At 42.3% G+C, this 27,114-nt stretch overlaps 2 protein-coding genes and 1 long non-coding RNA gene across 4 annotated transcripts; 2 read left to right on the forward strand and 1 right to left on the reverse strand.

The window, feature by feature from the left end:
• Positions 1-105: 105 nt before the first annotated feature.
• Positions 106-3,400, forward strand: LOC110518829 (uncharacterized protein C17orf98). Its single transcript, XM_036951396.1, has 2 exons — positions 106-433; positions 3,183-3,400. Exons 1-2 carry the CDS (start codon positions 106-108, stop codon positions 3,398-3,400), a joined length of 546 nt encoding a protein of 181 aa, XP_036807291.1.
• A 4,226-nt stretch (positions 3,401-7,626) lies between these two features.
• On the forward strand, positions 7,627-25,242 carry LOC118941082 (interleukin-18 receptor 1-like). Of its 2 annotated transcripts, XR_005037363.1 has the most exons (13): positions 7,627-8,805; positions 9,074-9,128; positions 9,567-9,822; positions 10,037-10,220; positions 12,711-12,879; positions 14,124-14,189; positions 19,663-19,789; positions 19,873-19,997; positions 20,665-20,814; positions 21,417-21,569; positions 23,536-23,720; positions 24,858-25,090; positions 25,137-25,242. XR_005037363.1 is itself a non-coding variant. In XM_036951589.1 (12 exons), the coding sequence occupies exons 2-12, from the start codon at positions 9,077-9,079 to the stop codon at positions 25,038-25,040; spliced, it is 1,650 nt and encodes a 549-aa protein (XP_036807484.1). In that variant the 5' UTR covers positions 7,628-8,805; positions 9,074-9,076; the 3' UTR covers positions 25,041-25,242. The 2 variants fall into 2 exon arrangements, 1 of the variants encoding a protein (XP_036807484.1); XM_036951589.1 differs by having other exon boundaries at positions 7,628-8,805; positions 24,858-25,242.
• On the reverse strand, positions 11,669-12,115 carry LOC118941083. The gene is made up of 3 exons (XR_005037364.1): positions 12,075-12,115; positions 11,855-11,989; positions 11,669-11,720 (listed from the first exon to the last, which is right to left on the reverse strand). It is a non-coding gene; the product is annotated as an uncharacterized LOC118941083 (long non-coding RNA).
• Positions 25,243-27,114: the final 1,872 nt, after the last annotated feature.

Consider the following 27,114-nt stretch of genomic DNA (forward strand, 5'->3'; position numbering starts at 1 on the left):
TTTTAGTAGCCAAGTCTAATTTTAAAAGGCTCTGTGCCTAATTTGTATATATTGAATGTGGACTGATTTTATATATTTTGTCATTTCAGAGTTGCATTGCCTAAAATGAATCACTCTGGGCCTGAGAAGCGCGAGCAGAAGTTCGTGCTCGACTGCATCGCTGTCAGTTCGGTTGCGCTCGGGTATGAACACATGCGCCCCCGGCTCTGGTCGGTGCTCCCCGGGTACGACGCACGCAATGACCCCCACGCTGCGCGCTACACGACCACCCCATCGGTGCAGAGGGTCCCACAGAAGACCACCCCGTCGGTGCAGAGAGACCCACAGAAGACCACCCCGTCGGTGCGGAGGGTCCGGCAGAAGACCGAGAACAAGGAACTGAAGAGCGCCGCTGCCCAAAAGTCCCTAGACCTGAGGAACACTTCCGGAGCAGGTAGGCTGTTCTATTATATTCTAGGATATTCTATTCTATTATATAGGCTGTTCTATTCTATTCTAGGATATTATATTATATTATATAGGCTGTTCTATTATATTCTAGGATATTCTATTCTATTATATAGGCTGTTCTATTATATTCTAGGATATTATATTATATTATATAGGCTGTTCTATTATATTCTAGGATATTCTATTCTATTATATAGGCTGTTCTATTCTATTCTAGGATATTCTATTATATTATATAGGCTGTTCTATTCTATTCTAGGATATTCTATTCTATTATATAGGCTGTTCTATTCTATTCTAGGATATTCTATTCTATTATATAGGCTGTTCTATTATATTCTAGGATATTCTATTCTATTATATAGGCTGTTCTATTCTATTCCAGGATATTCTATTCTATTATATAGGCTGTTCTATTATATTCTAGGATATTCTATTATATTATATAGGCTGTTCTATTATATTCTAGGATATTCTATTCTATTATATAGGCTGTTCTATTCTATTCCAGGATATTCTATTCTATTATATAGGCTGTTCTATTCTATTCTAGGATATTCTATTCTATTATATAGGCTGTTCTATTCTATTCTAGGATATTATATTCTATTATATAGGCTGTTCTATTCTATTCTAGGATATTATATTCTATTATATAGGCTGTTCTATTATATTCTAGGATATTCTATTATATTATATAGGCTGTTCTATTATATTCTAGGATATTATATTCTATTATATAGGCTGTTCTATTATATTCTAGGATATTCTATTTTATTATATAGGCTGTTCTATTCTATTCTAGGATATTCTATTATATTATATAGGCTGTTCTATTCTATTCTAGGATATTCTATTATATTATATAGGCTGTTCTATTCTATTCTAGGATATTCTATTTTATTATATAGGCTGTTCTATTCTATTCTAGGATATTCTATTCTATTATATAGGCTGTTCTATTCTATTCCAGGATATTCTATTCTATTATATAGGCTGTTCTATTATATTCTAGGATATTCTATTCTATTATATAGGCTGTTCTATTCTATTCCAGGATATTATATTCTATTATATAGGCTGTTCTATTATATTCTAGGATATTCTATTATATTATATAGGCTGTTCTATTATATTCTAGGATATTCTATTCTATTATATAGGCTGTTCTATTCTATTCTAGGATATTATATTCTATTATATAGGCTGTTCTATTATATTCTAGGATATTCTATTCTATTATATAGGCTGTTCTATTCTATTCTAGGATATTCTATTATATTATATAGGCTGTTCTATTCTATTCTAGGATATTCTATTCTATTATATAGGCTGTTCTATTCTATTCTAGGATATTCTATTCTATTATATAGGCTGTTCTATTATATTCTAGGATATTCTATTCTATTATATAGGCTGTTCTATTCTATTCCAGGATATTATATTCTATTATATAGGCTGTTCTATTATATTCTAGGATATTCTATTATATTATATAGGCTGTTCTATTATATTCTATGATATTCTATTCTATTATATAGGCTGTTCTATTCTATTCTAGGATATTCTATTATATTATATAGGCTGTTCTATTCTATTCTAGGATATTATATTCTATTATATAGGCTGTTCTATTCTATTTTTTATTTATTTATTTGCATTAAACGGGATTCATAATATGTCCTGTTTGACATCAAATTAGGTCCACAGAATCAGAGAAATAAGTTTACATTTACATTGTATAATTTGGTCATTTAGCTGACTCTTATCCACAGCTACTTTTTTACAGGTGGTGGCTTTTCTGGCCACCAGGTGGAAATAATCAAAGCATGCCATTGCTTTGACCTATCGAATTAAGGGTGGGGGAGATAGGCCTATAGCCTATGTGAAGTGACAAACAGTTTGGAGGAGACTGAAGAATAGGCTACAGTTCTATTCTGAAGAAACTATTCTATACCCTGCTGACATGCTCTTCTATTCTATTCAATAAATCAAGCTACTTTTATTTAGCAGTAGGTCTACATGGGATTCATCATATATACAGGTTTTACATCAGTAGGCCTACATGGGATTCATAATCAATACAGGTTTTACATCAGTAGGTCTACATGGGATTGATCATCTATACAGGTTTTACATCAGTAGGTCTACATGGGATTCATAATCAATACAGGTTTTACATCAGTAGGCCTACACAGGATTCATCATCTATACAGGTTTTACATCAGTAGGTCTACATGGGATTGATCATCTATACAGGTTTTACATCAGTAGGCCTACATGGGATTCATCATCTATACAGGTTTTACATCAGTAGGTCTACATGGGATTCATAATCAATACAGGTTTTACATCAGTAGGCCTACATGGGATTCATAATCTATACAGGTTTTACATCAGTAGGCCTACATGGGATTGATCATCTATACAGGTTTTACATCAGTAGGCCTACATGGGATTGATCATCTATACAGGTTTTACATCAGTAGGCATACATGGGATTCATAATCAACACAAGTTTTACATCAGTAGGCCTAAATGGGATTCATCATCTATACAGGTTTTACATCAGTAGGCCTACATGGGATTGATCATCTATACAGGTTTTACATCAGTAGGTCTACATGGGATTCATCATCTATACAGGTTTTACATCAGTAGGTCTACATGGGATTCATCATCTATACAGGTTTTACATCAGTAGGCCTACATGGGATTCATCATCTATACAGGTTTTACATCATCATCATCATTGCTCAGAGTCACTAGTATCTTGTCTCTGCACCGGACAGGTCACTCCCGAGAGCAGGTGAGCAACCACAGTGGTCTCATGTCGGACATCAAGCCGCTGATAGGCTACAACGGGCGGTTTGGGTTCCGGCGCAACACGCCCAACCTCCGGCGGAACCCGTCCAGCTTCGGAGAGGTGACCACGTTCCAACTCCATTGAGTCCAACGACCCGAAAAGGTATCATCGTCATTATGAAGTTCCAATGAGCAACAATAAATGCGTCCAGAGAATGTCACCCTATAACTTGATGAGTCATTATTTATGCCTGTTTATCTCTGCTTAACGCTGGGGTGATAATATAACAATAGTATTATTCTGTTCACAGACTGCTATAGCCTACTGTCACAGACTGCTATAGCCTACTGTCACAGACTGCTATAGCCTACTGTCACAGACTGCTATAGCCTACTGTCACAGACTGCTATAGCCTACTGTCACAGACTGCTATAGCCTACTGTCACAGACTGCTATAGCCTACTGTCACAGACTGCTATAGCCTACTGTCACAGACTGCTATAGCCTACTGTCACAGACTGCTATAGCCTACTGTCACAGACTGCTATAGCCTACTGTCACAGACTGCTATAGCCTACTGTCACAGACTGCTATAGCCTACTGTCACAGACTGCTATAGTCTACTGTCACAGACTGCTATAGCCTACTGTCACAGACTGCTATAGCCTACTGTCACAGACTGCTATATCCTACTGTCACAGACTGCTATAGCCTACTGTCACAGACTGCTATAGCCTACTGTCACAGACTGCTATAGCCTACTGTCACAGACTGCTATAGCCTACTGTCACAGACTGCTATAGCCTACTGTCACAGACTGCTATAGCCTACTGTCACAGACTGCTATAGCCTACTGTCACAGACTGCTATAGCCTACTGTCACAGACTGCTATAGCCTACTGTCACAGACTGCTATATCCTACTGTCACAGACTGCTATAGCCTACTGTCACAGACTGCTATAGCCTACTGTCACAGACTGCTATAGCCTACTGTCACACTGCTATAGCCTACTGTCACAGACTGCTATAGCCTACTGTCACAGACTGCTATAGCCTACTGTCACAGACTGCTATAGCCTACTGTCACAGACTGCTATAGCCTACTGTCACAGACTGCTATAGCCTACTGTCACAGACTGCTATATCCTACTGTCACAGACTGCTATAGCCTACTGTCACAGACTGCTATAGCCTACTGTCACAGACTGCTATAGCCTACTGTCACAGACTGCTATAGCCTACTGTCACAGACTGCTATAGCCTACTGTCACAGACTGCTATAGCCTACTGTCACAGACTGCTATAGCCTACTGTCACAGACTGCTATAGCCTACTGTCACAGACTGCTATAGCCTACTGTCACAGACTGCTATAGCCTACTGTCACAGACTGCTATAGCCTACTGTCACAGACTGCTATAGCCTACTGCCACAGACTGCTATAGCCTACTGCCACAGACTGCTATAGCCTACTGTCACAGACTGCTATAGCCTACTGCCACAGACTGCTATAGCCTACTGTCACAGACTGCTATAGCCTACTGTCACAGACTGCTATAGCCTACTGTCACAGACTGCTATAGCCTACTGTCACAGACTGCTATAGCCTACTGTCACAGACTGCTATAGCCTACTGTCACAGACTGCTATAGCCTACTGTCACAGACTGCTATAGCCTACTGTCACAGACTGCTATAGCCTACTGTCACAGACTGCTATAGTCTACTGTCACAGACTGCTATAGCCTACTGTCACAGACTGCTATAGCCTACTGTCACAGACTGCTATAGCCTACTGTCACAGACTGCTATAGTCTACTGTCACAGACTGCTATAGCCTACTGTCACAGACTGCTATAGCCTACTGTCACAGACTGCTATAGCCTACTGTCACAGACTGCTATAGCCTACTGTCACAGACTGCTATAGCCTACTGTCACAGACTGCTATAGCCTACTGTCACAGACTGCTATAGCCTACTGTCACAGACTGCTATAGCCTACTGTCACAGACTGCTATAGTCTACTGTCACAGACTGCTATAGCCTACTGTCACAGACTGCTATAGCCTACTGTCACAGACTGCTATAGCCTACTGTCACAGACTGCTATAGCCTACTGCCACAGACTGCTATAGCCTACTGCCACAGACTGCTATAGCCTACTGTCACAGACTGCTATAGCCTACTGCCACAGACTGCTATAGCCTACTGTCACAGACTGCTATAGCCTACTGTCACAGACTGCTATAGCCTACTGTCACAGACTGCTATAGCCTACTGTCACAGACTGCTATAGCCTACTGTCACAGACTGCTATAGCCTACTGTCACAGACTGCTATAGCCTACTGTCACAGACTGCTATAGCCTACTGTCACAGACTGCTATAGTCTACTGTCACAGACTGCTATAGCCTACTGTCACAGACTGCTATAGCCTACTGTCACAGACTGCTATAGCCTACTGTCACAGACTGCTATAGTCTACTGTCACAGACTGCTATAGCCTACTGTCACAGACTGCTATAGCCTACTGTCACAGACTGCTATAGCCTACTGTCACAGACTGCTATAGCCTACTGTCACAGACTGCTATAGCCTACTGTCACAGACTGCTATAGCCTACTGTCACAGACTGCTATAGCCTACTGTCACAGACTGCTATAGCCTACTGTCACAGACTGCTATAGTCTACTGTCACAGACTGCTATAGCCTACTGTCACAGACTGCTATAGCCTACTGTCACAGACTGCTATAGCCTACTGTCACAGACTGCTATAGCCTACTGTCACAGACTGCTATAGCCTACTGTCACAGACTGCTATAGCCTACTGTCACAGACAATGGATTTCAGGTAGCACCATTGATGTACACTATATATACAAAAGTATGTGGACGCCCCTTACAATTTGGCTATTTCAGCCACACCCGTTGCTGACAGATGTATAAAATCGAGCACACCGCCATGCAATCTCCATAGACAAACATTGGCAGTAGAATGGCCTTACTGAAGTGCTCAGTGACTTTCAACGTGGCACCGTCATAGGATGCCACCTTTCCAACAAGTCAGTTTGTCAAATTTCTATCCTGCTAGAGCTGCCCTGGTCAACTGTTGTTGTTATTGTGAAGTGGAAACGTCTAGGAGCAACAACAGCTAAGCCGGGAAGTGGTAGGCCACACAAGCTCACAGAACGGGACCGCCGAGCGCTGAAGCACGTAAAGATCGTCTGTCCTCGGTTACAACACTCACTACTGAGTTCCAAACTGCATCTGGAAGCAACATCAGCACAATAACTGTTCGTTGGGAGCTTCATGAAATGAGTTTCCATGGTCAAGCGGCCGCACACAAGCCTAAGATCACCATGCGCAATGCCAAGTGTCGGCTGGAGTGGTGTAAAGTTCGCCGCCATTGGACTGGAGCAATGGAAACACGTTCTCTGGACTGATGAATCTGGCAGTCCGACGGACAAATCTGTGTTTGGCTGTAAAGTTTAGTGGGAGAGGAATAATGGATGTGCTTCCATCTTTGTGGCAACAGTTTGGGGAAGGCCCTTTCCTGTTTCAGCATGACAATGCCCCCATGCACAAAGCGAGGTCCATACATAGTTTTTTCGGGATCGGTGTGGAAGAACTTGACTGGCCTGCACAGAGCCCTGACCTTAACCCCATTGACCACTTTTGAGATTAGTTGGAATGCCGACTGTGAGCCAGTCCTAATCACCCAAAACCAGTGCCCGTCCTCAGTAATGCTATTGTGGCTGAATGGAAGCAAGTCCCCGCAGCAGTGTTCCAACATCTAGTGGAAAGCCTTCCCATTAGAGTGGAGGCAGTTATAGCAGCAAAGGGGGAACCAACTCCATATTGATGCCCATGATTATGGAATGAGCAGGTGTCCACATACTTTTGGTAATATATTGTATTAGTTTACTATCACTAACCAGGTTTCCATCCAAACTTTTTATGAGAATTAAGTAGACTACACTAAAAAAATTACAGACCTGATGGAAACTTTTTTTTGTAAACTTTCCAAATGTCCACAAAAACAAATGCTAGACATGGTGGGATCTTTTCTTGTCAGTAAAATTAATTATGCGAGAAACGTTATGGAAACACTTTTATGAGCCAATATTGATATAATAACCATCACATTAAAGTAAATGGTGTCAACTATGACTTGTGTTGTCCTCCCATTATGACGTAGTATAGAAAGCACGCAGTTAATTAGGCTACAGATGAAATCAATTACGATTCATTTCACAGGGTCTGATTCAGTTTGGCTTCCGTTTGACAAATACAAATATTCTTGCGTTCATCCACAACAATGTCATCATGTAGCCTACCTGCCTAGCCAGCCCGAGCTGTTGGCTAGAGCGCACGGGCCAAGACCCGAGTATGCGCATACTGAATGCTATTTAACTCCAGTGTTTGTGACAAAACTATATGTTGAGTTGAAAATGGGATGGAAACACATTGAACTTTAGGTTTTTTATTAGATACATGAAAACGCACAGATTTTCATCCACAAGTCATGTTGGTGGAAACACCACTGGTGGGGTAATTTTCATTCAGTATCTCTAGTTTAAAAAGTCTGGATTTTTATGGGGATTTGTTTTATTACGCTTATTAAAGGTGACTCGATCCACGGTAGGATGTTATGCCATAACAAATACACCTTTTCAGCTGCAGACTATGATGCTAATGTCCAGAACGGCACTGAAGTCTAACAAAACATGATGATCGATCCTCGACTGCTGTTTGACAAATAACAATACTCTGTGTCTTAAAATCATAACTATCTCATGTAGACTCACTAACCTGCCTGCACAGCCTTGTGCCAAGAACGGAGTAGGCACATTTGCTATTTTATGCAAGTTTTGGCGAAACTGCTGGTAGAGTTGAAAATGCGATGCAAACACATTGAACTCTAGATTTTATTCGGTACCTGCACATTTGAAGGAAAAACAACATTTTGTGTGCACTACGTCATCACATGCAGATTTTTTTTAATCCTAAACAAGTCAGTTTAGTGGAAACACCACTGGTGGGGAAGTGCGCATATTTTCAATATTATCATGAAAATCTGTCGCCAATTAGACGTACACCTAGCTAGTGTCGCGGTCTGCTCTCCTCACACACAGAAAGAAGGTGGCCCTAGATACGCCGGGATTTTCTGGGAAACCACAAGTATTATGTAACGCCTTGTCAAGTCTTTATATAGCACCTGCGATGGCACTAGAATCACAAAGTTTCACTTTGACATCTTCCAGTCAATAGGCTAAGTCTTCATCAGTGGATAGATAGCATGCAACTAGGCCACTCAACGGAGTCACGAGCTTTATTCACTCGGTCCATTTCACTATAGATTATAGGAGGAGTCATGTGAAATATAATATATGAAAATGGACATTCCAGTTCATACCGAGAACGAAACTGCTATTCTAAAGTTTAAAGGGAAGTAGCCTAGAACAGAAAGCATTACCTCAGTTTCTGTTTAATGGTCTGCGAAAATACACAATATAATCTTGGAATTTACCTCTACACTCACAGCTGAGTAAGTTATTAATTCCTTTACTGAATGTTATTGTATTGTAGGTTATTCTTATTCTATCTATAGTCGTGCAGCTTTCTATAACATAATACCATTATGCTGATCTGTTAGTACCTGTTTATAATTTAACTTTCATGAAATGTTCGCTTAAGTTTCTCTGCTGTCATTTTTTTCAATATATTTTTTAAGACTTGCGGTTCTGGGGGCTTTTCACCAATTGACTTTCTCTCTCTGTGTGTTTGTCTGTGTGTTTGTCTGTGTGTGAATTAAGAACATGGTGAAGATGACCCCACTGTTTATGTTCCTCGTACTCTCTGCAACCAAAGGTCTGTTAGAATGAGCAGGTCACAACATGTATTATAAGTAACACATGATGAGTATCCTGCTCTAGAAACTGCTGATAACCAACCAAAAAGACCATTCATACAACAAACCTTTCATCGCTAATTGTTGTACTATTGAGCACCCCCATAGCAATTTTAATGTTGGTGTAAAATGTTTATTTGTACCATATAAAATATTTGTACAGCACATTTAGGCTACCCTACATAGTGCACTACTCTTGACCATAGCCCAACGGGGAGCCCCGATCTAAAGTAGTGCACTATATATATAGGGAATAGGGTGCCATGGACCCTGGTCTAGTGAACTATATATAGGGAATAGGGTGCCATGGACCCTGGTCAAAAGTAGTGCACTATATAGGGAATAAGGTGCCCTCCGTCCTCCACTGAGACGGTCTATCTTGGATGTTCTTCCCACAGAGCTGTTCAGAGGAGGCTGTGCGTTATGTGACTCTCCTTCACATGAGCCTGTTGGTGTCCGGGAGGGAGAGATGGCAGTGCTACAGTGCCCACTGCCCACCATGGCAGGGCACATGGAGGGGAACCTGACCCTGGCATGGAGCAACCACTCTGGGCCTGGGGAGCTTCAGGAGCCTGCGGTGTGGATGTCTGACGACACTCTCGTCATCCTGAGGGTCTCTCCCAACCATCAGGGGTCCTACTCCTGCTCACTACTGTAAGTGTCTGTCTCTTACAAATCTAGTTGGCCTTTTATTGTCCGTTTTATCAATCATACTTTTGTTCTTTAATTGTTTTCTCCTTCCCTCTGATGTATTTTATGCGCCATTCTGTTCATGCGTTGATTCATTGACTGATTGAATGGTTGATGATGTGATTGATTGATTGATTGGTTGATTAATGGTCATATCTCTCTCTCTGGACTGTTTCAGCAACGCCAGTGGCCAGCCCCTGAGTACAGCGTGGTTTAACATCACAGTGTTCTCTGGCCAGTGTTACACAGATATGACTGTGTATCCAGTCACGTGCTATCTGAGACAGTCCTGTGAAAAGTTAACCTGCACGTCAGTCAGCGTCCCACAAAACTTCACAAAACATAATTATACGTGGTACAAGGTATGACCTCTTCTTTTCTTTACCCCCCCCCCCCCCCCCCCCCCTCCCCCCAGCAGATGACAAAGTAGTTGTAAATATCCACTGATGTTGAGTTTCCACTAGTTCTAGTTCTTCTTACTTGCCTTTGGCTAAAACTAAAGACATGCGTCATTACATGTGCTTGAAGAGGTGAGTTTTCCCTCTAGCCGTTGGCAAGGTGCTATTGAATAGTCTGTAGATTTTTTTTCCACGAGACCAAAAGCCACAGGGTATTTCCCTGTTATATCATGTTTTTCCCCATGCCTGAGTGGGTGTCCTAGCTAGCACAGGGACCAGCATCAACGTTTTAGTTCACCAGTCATGGATGGTGCAGCAAAACTCTCACAACTCTCTGTTTTGTGATTAGCATCAATAGACACTGGCATTGTATTACCTGTTTATTACCAGTTGATTACCAGGTGATTACCAGGTGATTGATTACCTGTTTATTAATCACATTTATTTATAAAGTCCTTTTTACATCAGCAGATGTGACAAAGTGCTTATACAGAAACCAAGTCTAAAACCCCAAGCAGCAAGCAATGCAAATGTAGAAGCATGGTGGCTAGGAAAAACTCCCTGTGTATTATGTGTCTTACCTATTGTATTATGTGTCTTACCTTACCTAATCTTACCTTACTTATTGCCTGTTTATTACCTGTTATTGCCTGTTTATTACCTGTTATTACCTGTTATTGCCTGTTATTACCTGTTATTGTCTGTTATTACCTGTTAGTGTCTGTTTATTACCTGCTATTGCCTGTTTATTACCTGTTATTGCCTGTTTATTACCTGTTATTGCCTGTTATTACCTGTTATTGCCTGTTATTACCTGTTATTGCCTGTATTACCTGTTATTGCCTCTTATTGCCTGTATATTATCTGTGTCTTACCTGTTATTACCTGTTATTACCTGTTATTGCCTGTATATTATCTGTGTCTTACCTGTTATTGTCTGTTTATGACCTGATATTGCCGGTTTATTGCCTGTTATTACCTGTTATTGCCTGTTATTACCTGTTATTGCCTCTTATTGCCTGTATATTATCTGTGTCTTACCTGTTATTGCCTGTTTATTACCTGTTATTGCCTGTTTATTACCTGTTATTACCTGTTATTGCCTGTTATTACCTGTTATTGCCTGTTTATTACCTGTTATTACCTGTTATTGCCTGTTATTACCTGTTATTGTCTGTTATTACCTGTTAGTGTCTGTTTATTACCTGCTATTGCCTGTTTATTACCTGTTATTGCCTGTTTATTACCTGTTATTGCCTGTTATTACCTGTTATTGCCTGTTATTACCTGTTATTGCCTGTTATTACTTGTTATTGCCTGTTATTGCCTGTTTATTATCTGTGTATTACCTGTTATTACCTGTTATTGCCTGTATATTATCTGTGTCTTACCTGTTATTGCCTGTTTATTACCTGTGTATTATATGTGTCTTACCTGATATTACCTGTTATTACCTGTTATTGCCTGTGTATTATGTGTCTTACCTGATATTGCCTGTTTATTACCTGCTATTGCCAGTTATTGCCTGTTTATTACCTGTTATTGCCTGTTATTGCCTGTTTATTACCTGTTATTACCAGTTATTGCCTGTTTATTACCTGTTATTACCTGTTATTGCCTGTTATTGCCTGTTATTACCTGTTATTGCCTGTTATTGCCTGTATATTATCTGTGTCTTACCTGTTATTGCCTGTTTATTACCTGTGTATTATATGTGTCTTACCTGATATTACCTGTTTATTACCTGTGTATTATATGTGTCTTACCTGATATTACCTGTTATTACCTGTTATTGCCTGTTTATTATCTGTGTATTACCTGTTATTACCTGTTATTGCCTGTGTATTATGTGTCTTACCTGATATTACCTGTTTATTACCTGTGTATTATATGTGTCTTACCTGATATTACCTGTTATTACCTGCTATTGCCAGTTATTGCCTGTTTATTACCTGTTATTGCCTGTGTATTATATGTGTCTTACCTGATATTACCTGTTATTACCTGTTATTGCCTGTTTATTATCTGTGTATTACCTATTATTACCTGTTATTGCCTGTGTATTATGTGTCTTACCTGATATTGCCTGTTTATTGCCTGTTATTGCCTGTTATTGCCTGTTTATTACCTGATATTACCTGTTATTACCTGTTATTGCCTGTTTATTACCTGTTATTACCAGTTATTGCCTGTTTATTACCTGTTATTACCTGTTATTGCCTGTTATTACCTGTTATTACGCGTTATTGCCTGTTATTGCCTGGTATTACCTGTTATTACCTGTTTATTACCTGTGTATTATATGTGTATTATATGTGTCTTACCTGTTATTACCTGTTATTATCTGTTATTACCTGTTATTGCCTGTGTATTATCTGTGTCATACCTGTTATTGTCTGTGTATTCCCTGTGTATTACCTGTGTATTACCTGTGTCTTGATTAATGCATTGTAGAACTGTGACACAGAGTTACCCTCTGACTTTGGCGATGGATACCTGACGAGTGCTTCTGAAATTGACAATGGTTACTATACCTGCACTTCATACTACACATACAACTCAAACCTCCATGATGGACAGGTGTTTACCCTGTCCAGAACCACGGGGCGGACAGTTGAAGAAGGTAAGAAGTTACTGGACATTACTGGATATCAGGGTTGGGATACATTTTTACATTTCAGTCAAATTCAGAAAGTAAATCCAATTCAAATTTGAAATGTTTATTAATTGAAAAGAATTGAAGAGAATTAGAATTTCAGTGTACTTCCTGAATCGACTGGAATTGAAATAGAATTGACCCCAATCCTGCTGTATGGTTTTGGAGCTTCTGACCTTTTGCAAAGATACCTTGAAATGTATTTGTCAATTAAGATGTATTTCATGTTTGGTGGATCTGAACCTGGGTTACAGGGGAAGGCTAAAGACAATGCAAGGATCTGTAATTTATGTCCATGTTGATGCTTTATTCTGTTCAAAACTATTTATAGAAATAGTTTCCTTTTAACTACCTTCATGTTTGTGTTTCAGCTACATTCATATTTCTGTTTCAGCTACAGTGATATTTGGTATTAGGTGCAGTGATATTTGGTATTAGGTGCAGTGATATTTCTGTTTCAGCTACAGTGATATTTGGTATTAGGTGCAGTGATATTTGGTATTAGGTGCAGTGATATTTGGTACTAGGTGCAGTGATATTTATGTTTCAGCTACAGTGATATTTCTGTTTCAGCTACAGTGATATTTGGTATTAGGTGCAGTGATATTTATGTTTCAGCTACAGTGATATTTGGTATTAGGTGCAGTGATATTTGGTATTAGGTGCAGTGATATTTGGTATTAGGTGCAGTGATATTTATGTTTCAGCTACAGTGATATTTCTGTTTCAGCTACAGTGATATTTGGTATTAGGTGCAGTGATATTTATGTTTCAGCTACAGTGATATTTCTGTTTCAGCTACAGGGATATTTGGTATTAGGTGCAGTGATATTTCTGTTTCAGCTACAGTGATATTTGGTATTAGGTGCAGTGATATTTCTGTTTCAGCTACAGTGATATTTGGTATTAGGTGCAGTGATATTTATGTTTCAGCTACAGTGATATTTCTGTTTCAGCTACAGTGATATTTGGTATTAGGTGCAGTGATATTTATGTTTCAGCTACAGTGATATTTCTGTTTCAGCTACAGTGATATTTGGTATTAGGTACAGTGATATTTCTGTTTCAGCTACAGTGATATTTCTGTTTCAGCTACAGTGATATTTCTGTTTCAGCTACAGTGATATTTGAGTTTTAACTACAGTAATATTTGAGTTTTGACTACAGTGATATTTGAGTTTTGAATACAGTGATATTATTGTATTGTACAGGAAGTTCCCCGGTTATGCCAAAGATCATCGAACCTCGGGATGGGGAGGTTATTGAAGTAGATATGGGTGAGTTCCTCTCTACCTATCTGTATGGGTGTCAATTAGTGTCTTTACTGTCACGTGTGTGTGAATGTGTGTGCAGGGTTGGGGAGTAACAGATTACATGGAAGAGATTACAAAAAAACATTGTAACTGTAATCTATTACTTTACCAGCAAAACAATATTGTAATCAGATTACAGATACTTTTGAAAAACTAGATGATTACTTCGAGGATTACTTTTAAATTCAGAAAGGATGTTTGCGAAAACAAATATTTTATTTATTTATTTATTTTATTTCACCTTTATTTAACCAGGTAGGCTAGTTGAGAACAAGTTCTCATTTACAACTGTGATTCTGGCCAAGATAAAGCTTAGCAATTCGACACATACAACAACACAGAGTTACATATGGAATAAACAAAACATACAGTCAATAATACAGTAGAACAAAAGAAAACAAAAAGTCTATATACAGTGAGTGCAAATGAGGTAAGTTAAGGAAATAAATAGGCCATGGTGGTGAAGTAATTACATTATAGCAATTAAACACTGGAATGGTAGATGTGCAGAAGATGAATGTGCAAGTAGAGATACTGGGGTGCAAAGGAGCCAAATAAATAAATACCAGTATGGGGAGGAGGTAGGTAGATAGATGGGCTGTTTACAGATGAGCTATGTACAGGTGCAGTGATCTGTGAGCTGCTCTGACAGCTGGTGCTTAAAGCTAGTGAAGGAGATGTGAGTCTCCAGCTTCAGGGATTTTTGCAATTCATTCCAGTCATGGGCAGCAGAGAACTGGAAGGAAAGACAACCAAAGGAGGAACTGGCTTTGGGGGTGACCAGTGAGATATACCTCCTGGAGCGCGTGCTATGAGTGGGTGCAGCTATGGTGAGCTGAGATAAGGCGGGGCTTTACCTTGCAGAGACTTGTAGATAACCTGTAGCCAGTGGGTTTGGCGAGTATGAAGCGAGGGCCAACCAAGGTCGCAATGGTGGGTAGTGTATGGGGCTTTGGTGACAAAACGGATGGCACTGTGATAGACTGCATCCAGTTTGTTGAGTAGAGTGTTGGAGGCTATTTTATAGATGACATCACCGAAGTCGAGGATCGGTAGGATGTCAGTTTTACGAGGGTATGTTTGGCAGCATGAGTGAAGGATGCTTTGTTGCGATATAGGAAGCCGATTCTAGATTTAATTTTGGATTGGAGATGCTTAATGTGAGTTTGGAAGGAGAGTTTACAGTCTAACCAGACACCTAGGTATTTGTAGTTGTCCACGTATTCTAAGTCAGAGCCGTCCAGAGTAGTGATGCTGGACGGGCGAGCAGGTGCGGGCAGCGATCGGTTGAAGAGCATGCATTTAGTTTTACTTGCATTTAAGAGCAGTTGGAGGCCACGGAAGGAGAGTTGTATGGCATTGAAGCTCATCTGGAGGGTTGTTAACACAGTGTCCAAAGAGGGGCCAGAAGTATACAGAATGATGTCGTCTGCGTAGAGGTGTATCAGAGAATCACCAGCAGCAAGAGCAACATCATTGATGTATACAGAGAAGAGAGTCGGCCCGAGGATTGAACCCTGTGGCACCCCCATAGAGACTGCCAGAGGTCTGGACAACAGGCGCTCCGATTTGAGTTTGAGTTTATTTGATTTTTACAGGGCACATTAATCAACGTTTCAGTAAAAGTGCCAGTTTTAGCCAGCCGGCTAATTTTCAACCGCAGTCCCTGGGCAGGTTATTAAAAACAATTACAATATTCATAAAAGCAACAAAGTGTTTCCACACTTCACAAGCTACAGACAACAGACAACATGGATGCGGCAACACACAGCTAGGGACCATGATCACAAATCTGATTGACCTTTAGCCATGTATTCATACATTTTGTGAAAGTGTGATAGGTGGTGCAGTTATGTGTGTCTGATGGCAGTGTATTCCAGACATGGGAAGCTCTCACAGAGAAAGCAGATTTACTAAAGGTGCTTTTCCTTAACGGAACTATACAGTCACCTCTCATGGCAGACTTTGTGGATCTGCTGCCATTTGTTTGGGTTTTCTGTTTAACAAAAATACTGAGTGGAGGGGAGCCAGGCCATTTAGGCTCTTGAATACAAGACATGCGTCAGTGTACTGCACAAGATTTTCCCAACTCAGGAGCTCATGCTTTCTGAGGATGTAACAGTGATGATGGCTATTGGGCTTCCTCTCAAGCACTTTGAGAGCCTGTTTGCAGACAGGCTGAATAGGCTTTAATGTTGTACAGCAAGCTTGGGCCCAACTAGTCAAGCAGTATGTTAAGTGGGGGAGTATCATAGATTTTAAGTACAGTTTTGCTACCTCTGTAGTCAAACAATTTAGTATAAATCGGATATTAGCTAGGTTGAATTTGGTTATCTGAATAACCTTTTTCACATGCTTTTTAAAAGAGAGGTTGGAATCAAGTATGATGCCAAGGTACTTAAAATCAGATACCACCTGGAGCTTCTCCCCTGACCTCTTTGTAAAGGACATGCAAACAGTTTTTTTCACATTGAGATGGAAACACGAGTCACTGAGCCACTTTGTAACCTGGACCATTACAGTAGTGAGTTCTTGTGCAGCTTGTTGTTTGCTCTTTACATGCACATATATCACTGTGTCATCTCTATACATTTGAACTTCAGACCCAGTACAGACAGAAGGCAGATCATTAATGTACAGGCTGAACATAATTGCGTTTTCAAAATAGTTTAATTCACTCTTAGGTATTCTTAGTTGATCCGGCTTTCTAACAGTAGAGAGGTTAAACCTGCTCTTAGACAGCTTTCTGGCTATAAGTGTCAGATTATGATCAGATAGCCCAGTATTTAGTCACTCTCTCTGGTTTATTACTGAGCACCAAATCAATCTGTGTTTTAGAGCAACAAGTCACCCTGGTTGGCCCTTTAACTAGCTGTGTAAGGTCAAAGGTATTAGTGACCTGTTTGAGGGTTTTCCGACAAGACTTGTCTTCATAAATAATTTTAAAATCTCCCATTAAGATGACCTCTTTCCCAAAATCACATTCCCTAAGCATGTTATTAAACTGATCAAAAAACACACTTTTGGTGGAAGGTGGCCTATACATTCCAATAAGGGTGACACACTGAACTCTGTCTGAGAAGTAGTTGGTAAACCAGGCGAGGCAATCATTTCAGAAACCAAGGCTGTCGAGTCTGCCAATAAGAATGTGGTGATTGACAGAGTCGAAAGCCTTGGCCAGGTCGATGAATACGGCTGCACAGTAATGTCTCTTATCGATGGCGGTTATGATGTCATTTAGAACCTTGAGCGTGGCTGAGGTGCACCCATGACCAGCTCTGAAACCAGATTGCATAGGGGAGAATGTACGGTGGGATTCTAAATGGTCAGTAATCTGTTTGTTGACTTGGCTTTCGAAGACCTTAGAAAGACAGGGTAGGATAGATAGTCTGTAGCAGTTTGGGTCTACAGTGTCACCCCCTTTGAAGAGGGGGATGACCGTGGCAGCTTTCCAATCTTTGGGGATCTCAAGACGATACAAAAGAGAGGTTGAACAGGCTAGTAATAGGGGTTGCAACAATTTCGGCAGATAATTGTAGAAAGAGAGGGTCCAGATTGTCTAGCCCGGCTGATTTGTAGGGGTCCAGATTTTGCAGCTCTTTCAGAACATCAGCTGACTGGATTTGGGTGAAGAAGAAATTGTGGGGGCTTTGGCGGGTTGCTGTGGAGGGTGCCGGGCAGTTGACCGGGGTAGGGGTAGCCAGGTGGAAAGCATGGCCAGCCGTAGAGTAATGCTTATTGAAATTCTCAATTATAGTGGATATATCGGTGGAGACAGTGTGTCCTAGCCTCAGAGCAGTGGGCAGCTGGGAGGAGTTGCTCTTATTCTCCATGGACTTTACAGTGTCCCAGAAGTTTTTGAGTTAGTACTACAGGATGCAAATTTCTGTCTGAAAAAGCTAGCCTTAGCTTTTCTAACTGCCTGTGTATATTTGTTCCTAACTTCCCTGAAAAGTTGCATATCACAGGGGCTATTCGATGCTAATGCAGAACGCCATAGGATGTTTTTGTGCTGGTCAAGGGCAGACAGGTCTGAAGTGAACCAAAGACTATATCTATTCCTAGTTCTACATTTTTTGAATGGGGCATGCTTATTTAAGATGGTGAGGAAGGCACATTTAAAGAATAGCCAGGCATCATCTACTGACGGGATGAGGTCAATGTCATTCCAGGATATCCTGGCCAGGTCGATTAGAAAGGCCTACTCGCAGAAGTGTTTTAGGGAGCGTTTGACAGTGATGAGGGGTGGTCGTTTGGTCGCAGACCCATTACGGATGCAGGCAATGAGGCAGTGATCGCTGAGATCTTGATCGAAAACAGCAGAGGTGTATTTAGAGGGTGAGTTAGTTAGGATGACATCTATGAGGGTGCCCGTGTTTACAGGTTTGTAGTTGTACCTGGTAGGTTCATTGATCATTTGTGTGAGAGGGCATCAAGCTTGGATTGTAGGATGGCCGGGGTGTTAAGCATGTCCCAGTTTAGGTCACCTAGTAGCACAGCTGGGGGCAGAGGGAGGTCTATAGAAAGTGGCAACAGTGAGAGACTTGTTTCTGGAAAGGTGAATTTTTTGTTAAAGCTCAAATTGTTTGGGTACAGACTTGGATAGTAATACAGAACTCTGCAGGCTATCTTTGCAGTAGATTGCAACACCGCCCCCTTTGGCAGTTCTATCTTGGTGGAAAATGTTATAGTTAGCTTTGGAGATTTCAGGGTTTTTGATGGTTTTCCTAAGCCAGGATTCAGACACGACTAAGACATCCGGGTTGGCAGAGTGTGCTAAAGCAGTGAGTAATCAGATTTAGGGAGTAGGCTTCTAATGTTAACATGCATGCAATCAAGGCTATTACGGTTACAGAAATCAACAAATGAGAGCACCTGGGGAGTGGGAGTGGAGCTAGGCACTGCAGGTCCTGGATTAACCTCTACATCACCAGAGGAACAGAGGAAAAGTAGGATAAGGGTACGGCTAAATGCTATAAGAACTGGCCGTCTAGCACGTTCGGAACAGAGAGGAAAAGGAGCAGGTTTCTGGGCACGATAACATAGATTCAAGGCATAGTGTACAGACAAAGGTAAGGTAGGATTTGAGTACATTGGAGGTAAACCTAGGGATTGAGTAATGATGAGAGAGATATAGTCTCTAGAGACGTTTAAACCAGGTGATGTCATCGCATATGTATTAGGTGGAACAACATGGTTGGTTAAGGGATATTGAGCAGGGCTAGAGGCTCTACAGTGAAATAGGACAGTAGTGGCCAGCTATCATATTTATTGCCAGCTATCATATATTTGTTGATGTAAAGAGCGTGGGGCCTAGGATTGAGCCTTGGGGTACTCCTTTGGTGACAGGGAGTGGCTGAGGCTGTCTGACTTTATACATGGCACTCTATGAGAGGTAGCTAGCAAAGTGTTAGTGAATGTTATGTGTTTTCTCCAGGATCTACTGTGGTGGTGGTCTGCAGGGCTGTCCTGTCCTCTGAATTTGACAATGTATACTGGATGGAAAACAGATCTTTTGTGGAGAAGAACCAGAAGACCCTACCAGTATTTTATAACGTTTCACAGTGAGTACACTCACTACAGAACAGACCTGGGTTCAAATACTTTTTAAAATCACTTAACATAACACACTTGACTGTTTCTCCAGAGAGAATGACCAGGCATCACTGGTGATCAGTCAGGTGTCAGAGGAGCAGCTGAGGAACACATACACCTGTCAACTGGATTATTCATCTGGGAACGACAAGGTCTCCATCACCTTCAAACAGAAGAGTAAGTCAAGCAGCCTCTTAAAGGGACATCTTAGCTTTCCAATCATCTAAAATATTACAGAGTCTTCCTTTATCAAACTCTAATGGTCATTTCACAGAACCATCTCTTCTGCTCTTAGGTTACCATGACATTTAATCAAGAAGATATTATCTCTTCTGCTTTTAGGTTACTATGACATTTAATCAAGAAGATATTATCTCTTCTGCTCTTAGGTTACCATGACATTTAATCAAGAAGATATTATTATCTATTCTGCTCTTAGGTTCCATGACATTTAATCAAGAAGATATTATTATCTATTCTGCTCTTAGGTTACCATGACATTTAATCAAGAAGATATTATTATCTATTCTGCTCTTAGGTTACCATGACATTTAAGCAAGAATATATGATCTATTCTGCTCTTCGGTTACCATGACATTTAACCAAGAAGATATTATCTCTCCTGCTCTTAGGTTACCATGACATTTAATCAAGAATATATTATGATCACTTCTGTGTGAAATGATGATGATTTTCTGTGATATTTTTTTCTCTCCAGTTTCTCTTTCTGCTGTACAGTAACAGCGGTTTGATATAACCAGGTTTATGTATGTATGTGTGTGTGTGTGTGTGTGTGTGTGTGTGTGTGTGTGTGTGTGTGTGTGTATTTCATGTCACCCTTTAGGTCCACCGCAGTTCCACTTCCTGGTGCTGGGTATAGTGGGGGTCTTTGTCGTAACGGTGGTGGTGGTGACTGTTGTCTATGTCAAGCTGAAGGTGGACATCATTCTATTTCTCAGAGATGATCTGGGTTGGCATCATCACAACGTCTCTGGTGAGAATAACACCTAACACCAAACATGCCAATGTCTCATGCAAACAGTCTCGTTGTAGATCGTGTTTCACCACATGATTTGGATTAATTGTGTTAGTTTCAAATGGGATGTGTAACAACACCTATGTACTGTGTTATAATGCCTATGTCCTGTGTTATAATGCTTATCTGCTGTGTTATAATGCCTATGTGCTGTGTTATAATGCCTATGTACTGTGTTATAATCCCTATGTGCTGTGTTATAATGCCTGTGCTGTGTTATAATGCCTATCTGCTGTGTTATAATGCCTATGTACTGTGTTATAATGCCTATGTACTGTGTTATAATCCCTATGTGCTGTGTTATAATGCCTATGTGCTGTGTTATAATGCCTATGTGCTGTGTTATAATGCCTATCTGCTGTGTTATAATGCCTATCCGCTGTGTTATAATGCCTATCTGCTGTGTTATAATGCCTATCTGCTGTGTTATAATGACTATGTCCTGTGTTATAATGCCTATGTGCTGCGTTATAATGCCTATGTCCTGTTTTAAAATGCCTATGTGCTGTGTTATAATGCCTATGTTCTGTGTTATAACTTGCCTGAATGGTGTGTTTCAGATGGGAAGCGTTACGATGCCTTTGTGTTGTGTTATAAGAGTGACACAGAGTCAGGTGTCAGTGAGGAGGACAGGCGTCAGGTGGAGGAGGTGCTGGAGGAGGAGTATGGTTACAGCCTGTGTCTCTACGACCGTGACGTGCTCCCTGGGGAGGGTGAGTCAGTCCACTGTCCTCACATTTCTCCTCATACTGGTGTGTGTGTGTGTGTGTGTGTGTGTGTGTGTGTGTGTGTGTGTGTGTGTGTGTGTGTGTGTGTGTGTTTGTGTATGCACTGTTCTCCTACCTCTACCTGTGCCTCTACCTGTTCATCTACCTGTTCCTCTTCCTCTACCTGTGCCTCTACCTCTACCTGTTCTTCTACCTCTACCTGTTCATCTACCTGTTCATCTACCTGTTCCTCTTCCTCTACCTGTTCATCTACCTCTACCTGTTCATCTACCTCTACATGTTCCTCTACCTCTACCTGTACCTGTATTCGTTCCTTTTCCTGTTCCTGAACTTGTTCCTCCACCTCTACATGTTCCTCTACCTGTACCTGTTCTTGTTCCTGTACCTGTTCTTCTTCCTGTACCTGTTCCTGTTCCTGTTCTTGTTCCTGTATCCATTCCTGTTCTTATTCTTACACCTGTTCCTGTATCCGTTCCTGTTCTTATTCTTGTACCTGTTCCTGTACCTGTTCTTGTTCCGTTCCTGTTCTTGTTTCTGTATCTGTTCCTGCACTCCTGTTCCTGTTCCTGTTCCTCTTCTTGTTTCTGTACCTGTTTCTCTACCTGTACCAGTTCCCATATCCATTCCCGTACCTGTTCCCGTTCCAGTTCCTGTACCCGTATCCGTTTTTCTTCCTATTCCTGTATCCGTACCTGTTCCTGTACATGTTCTTATTCCTGTTCAGGTTCCTGTTCCTGTACAGGTTCCTGTTCCTGTATCTGTTCCTGTTCCTGTTCCTGTACCCGTTACTGTTCCTGTACCCGTTCCTGTACCTGTTCAGGTTCCTGTACAGGTTCCTGTTCCTGTATCTGTTCCTGTACCTGTTCCTGTACCCGTTCCCGTTCCTGTACCTGTTCCTGTTCCTGTACAGGTTCCTGTATCTGTTCCTGTACCTGTTCCTGTACCCGTTCCTGTTCCTGTACCCGTTCCTGTACGTGTTCCTGTACCCGTTCCTGTACCCGTTCCCATTCCCATTTTTGTTCCCGTTCCTGAACCTGTTCCCGTTCCTGTATCTGTTCCTGTTCCTGTACCTGTTCCTGTACCTGTTCCTGTTCCTGTTCCTGTTCCTGTACCTGTTCCTGTATCTGTTCCTGTACCTGTTCCTGTACCTTTTCCTGCACCTGTTTCTGTATCTGTTCCTGTACCTGTTCCTGTATCTGTTCCTGTATCTGTTCCTGTTCCTGTATCTGTTCCTTTTTCTGTACCTGTTCCTGTATCTGTTCCTGTTCCTGTCCCGTTCCTGTTCCTGTATCTGTTCCTGTACCTGTTCCTGTATCTGTTCCTGTATCTGTTCCTTTTCCCGTTCCTGTACCTGTTCCTGTATCTGTTCCTGTACCCGTTCCTGTTCCTGTACCCGTTCCTGTTTCTGTTCCTGTATCTGTTCCTGTATCTGTTCCTGTACCTGTATCTGTTCCTGTACCTGTTCCTGTATCTGTTCCTGTATCTGTTCCTGTACCCGTTCCTGTATCTGTTCCTGTACCTGTATCTGTTACTGTTCCTGTACCTGTATCTGTTCCTGTTCCTGTATCTGTTCCTGTTCATGTATCTGTTCCTGTATCTGTTCCTATATCTGTTCCTGTTCCTGTATCTGTTCCTGTATCTGTATCTGTTCCTGTTCCTGTTCCTGTATCTGTTCCTGTACCTGTATCTGTTCCTGTATCTGTACCTGTATCTGTTCCTGTTCCTGTATCTGTTCCTGTTCCTGTTCCTGTATCTGTTCCTGTACCTGTATCTGTTCCTGTATCTGTACCTGTATCTGTTCCTGTTCCTGTTCCTGTATCTGTTCCTGTACCTGTATCTGTTCCTGTACCCGTTCCTGTTCCTGTACCTGTATCTGTTCCTGTTCCTGTATCTGTTCCTGTGCCTCTGTTCCTGTATCTGTATCAGTAAAGTATGTGCTCTGTGTTTCCAGCGGTGGCTGAGGCGGTGCTGGGGTGTATAGAGCAGAGCCGGAGACTGATCCTGGTGCCCAGCAGTCTGGGGCTGAACCCAGGGCAGGACAGCCAGTATAGTCTGCTCACTGGGCTCCATGCTGCACTGGTGGAACGGCAGACCTGGCTAATCCTCATCCAGACAGAGTCAGCCCCAGACAGCCAGGTAGTTATGCCTAAGGACAAGTTCTGCCTATGGACGACAGTTAGCTTTGAGAGTGTGTCCCAAATGGCACCCTATTCCCTATATAGTGTTTTGGGCCCTGGTCTAAAGTAGTGCACTATAAAGGGAATAGGGTGCCATTTGGGATGATTCGTTGGTGAATGTGCGCTGTCCCTGTCAAATCAATTTCCCAAATTAACAGGTAGACCTGGAGCTGATGCCATGCTGTCTATCTAACTAAATAAACAGGTAGACCTGGAGCTGATGCCATGCTGTCTATCTAACTAAATTAACAGGTAGACCTGGAGCTGATGCCATGCTGTCTATCTAACTAAATAAACAGGTAGACCTGGAGCTGATGCCATGCTGTCTATCTAACTAAATAAACAGGTAGACCTGGAGCTGATGCCATGCTGTCTATCTAACTAAATAAACAGGTAGACCTGGAGCTGATGCCATGCTGTCTTTCTAACTAAATAAACAGGTAGACCTGGAGCTGATGCCATGCTGTCTATCTAACTAAATAAACAGGTAGACATGGAGCTGATGCCATGCTGTCTTTCTAACTAAATAAACAGGTAGACATGGAGCTGATGCCATGCTGTCTATCTAACTAAATAAACAGGTAGACCTGGAGCTGATGCCATGCTGTCTATCTAACTAAATAAACAGGTAGACCTGGAGCTGATGCCATGCTGTCTATCTAACTAAATAAACAGGTAGACCTGGAGCTGATGCCATGCTGTCTTTCTAACTAAATAAACAGGTAGACCTGGAGCTGATGCCATGCTGTCTTTCTGCTTCAACTCCATTTCCTTTAAAACGCACAACTGCTTCTACTTCTTTTCTAACTGCTTTCCAAAGCTGAATAGAAACATTATTTTTCCACTTTTGCAATTGGTTGTGCATGTTTGTCTTCAGTGCTTTTTCGAGATTCTATTTTGTAATGAAAAGCGCTACATAAGTTCAATTAGTAATTGTAACCTTAACACAACACCTAGTGATCTTGTTCAAGGGGTTTGGATCTCTTGGTGTAACAACTAAGGTGTTGGGTTGGTAGTCGGTGGACCTCCGTTCAAGTCCCGGTCGGGGCTACCCCCCAAAAGAACATTTCACTACATTATTCTGTAAACGTTTTAGGTGGATCTGAAGCTGGACTCCCTCCCTGAGGCCCTGCGGCTGCTGGCCCAGTCAGGACACACCGTCACCTGGAGGGGCTCCCACTCCAAACCCCTGTCCTCAGCCTTCTGGAAGGAGCTGCGCTACCGTATGCCTGCCATGACCAGACGGCGCCCCCCGAAGGACGAGAGGACCATTCTGTGATTATATAGGCTCCAGGGCAGGGTTTGGGTTCAGTCAATTCACAAAGTAAACTCAAATTCAAATGATATAATGGCATCTATTTTCAATTATCTTCACCCCAACCCTGCTCCGGGGTGAAGATGAGTGAAATAAATGCATCTAATGTGATTAATGTGCCATTTTTAACTGTAAGAGTGAAATAGCTTTCCTTCCAATGTTTTTTTTTAATTAAGTTAAAAAGCAGATTTTCTGTGTTGGAATGGTGTGGGCTTACCCCAGCATCAGAATGGTGTGGGCTTACCCCAGCATCAGAATGGTGTGGGCTTACCCCAGCATCAGAATGGTGTGGGCTTACCCCAGCATCAGAATGGTGTGGGCTTACCCCAGCAACAGAATGGTGTGGGCTTACCCCAGCATCAGAATGGTGTGGGCTTACCCCAGCAACAGAATGGTGTGGGCTTACCCCAGCATCAGAATGGTGTGGGCTTACCCCAGCAACAGAATGGTGTGGGCTTACCCCAGCATCAGAATGGTGTGGGCTTACCCCAGCAACAGAATGGTGTGGGCTTACCCCAGCAACAGAATGGTGTGGGCTTACCCCAGCATCAGAATGGTGTGGGCTTACCCCAGCATCAGAATGGTGTGGGCTTACCCCAGCATCAGAATGGTGTGGGCTTACCCCAGCAACAGAATGGTGTGGGCTTACCCCAGCAACAGAATGGTGTGGGCTTACCCCAGCAACAGAATGGTGTGGGCTTACCCCAGCATCAGAATGGTGTGGGCTTACCCCAGCATCAGAATGGTGTGGGCTTACCCCAGCATCAGAATGGTGTGGGCTTACCCCAGCAACAGAATGGTGTGGGCTTACCCCAGCATCAGAATGGTGTGGGCTTACCCCAGCAACAGAATGGTGTGGGCTTACCCCAGCATCAGAATGGTGTGGGCTTACCCCAGCAACAGAATGGTGTGGGCTTACCCCAGCAACAGAATGGTGTGGGCTTACCCCAGCATCAGAATGGTGTGGGCTTACCCCAGCAACAGAATGGTGTGGGCTTACCCCAGCATCAGAATGGTGTGGGCTTACCCCAGCAACAGAATGGTGTGGGCTTACCCCAGCATCAGAATGGTGTGGGCTTACCCCAGCATCAGAATGGTGTGGGCTTACCCCAGCAACAGAATGGTGTGGGCTTACCCCAGCATCAGAATGGTGTGGGCTTACCCCAGCAACAGAATGGTGTGGGCTTACCCCAGCATCAGAATGGTGTGGGCTTACCCCAGCATCAGAATGGTGTGGGCTTACCCCAGCATCAGAATGGTGTGGGCTTACCCCAGCATCAGAATGGTGTGGGCTTACCCCAGCAACAGAATGGTGTGGGCTTACCCCAGCATCAGAATGGTGTGGGCTTACCCCAGCAACAGAATGGTGTGGGCTTACCCCAGCAACAGAATGGTGTGGGCTTACCCCAGCAACAGAATGGTGTGGGCTTACCCCAGCAACAGAATGGTGTGGGCTTACCCCAGCATCAGAATGGTGTGGGCTTACCCCAGCAACAGAATGGTGTGGGCTTACCCCAGCAACAGAATGGTGTGGGCTTACCCCAGCATCAGAATGGTGTGGGCTTACCCCAGCATCAGAATGGTGTGGGCTTACCCCAGCATCAGAATGGTGTGGGCTTACCCCAGCAACAGAATGGTGTGGGCTTACCCCAGCAACAGAATGGTGTGGGCTTACCCCAGCATCAGAATGGTGTGGGCTTACCCCAGCATCAGAATGGTGTGGGCTTACCCCAGCATCAGAATGGTGTGGGCTTACCCCAGCAACAGAATGGTGTGGGCTTACCCCAGCAACAGAATGGTGTGGGCTTACCCCAGCAACAGAATGGTGTGGGCTTACCCCAGCATCAGAATGGTGTGGGCTTACCCCAGCATCAGAATGGTGTGGGCTTACCCCAGCATCAGAATGGTGTGGGCTTACCCCAGCAACAGAATGGTGTGGGCTTACCCCAGCATCAGAATGGTGTGGGCTTACCCCAGCAACAGAATGGTGTGGGCTTACCCCAGCATCAGAATGGTGTGGGCTTACCCCAGCAACAGA

Source organism: Oncorhynchus mykiss, chromosome 18, assembly GCF_013265735.2.
Source record: "Oncorhynchus mykiss isolate Arlee chromosome 18, USDA_OmykA_1.1, whole genome shotgun sequence".
NCBI classification, from domain to species: Eukaryota; Metazoa; Chordata; class Actinopteri; order Salmoniformes; family Salmonidae; genus Oncorhynchus; species Oncorhynchus mykiss.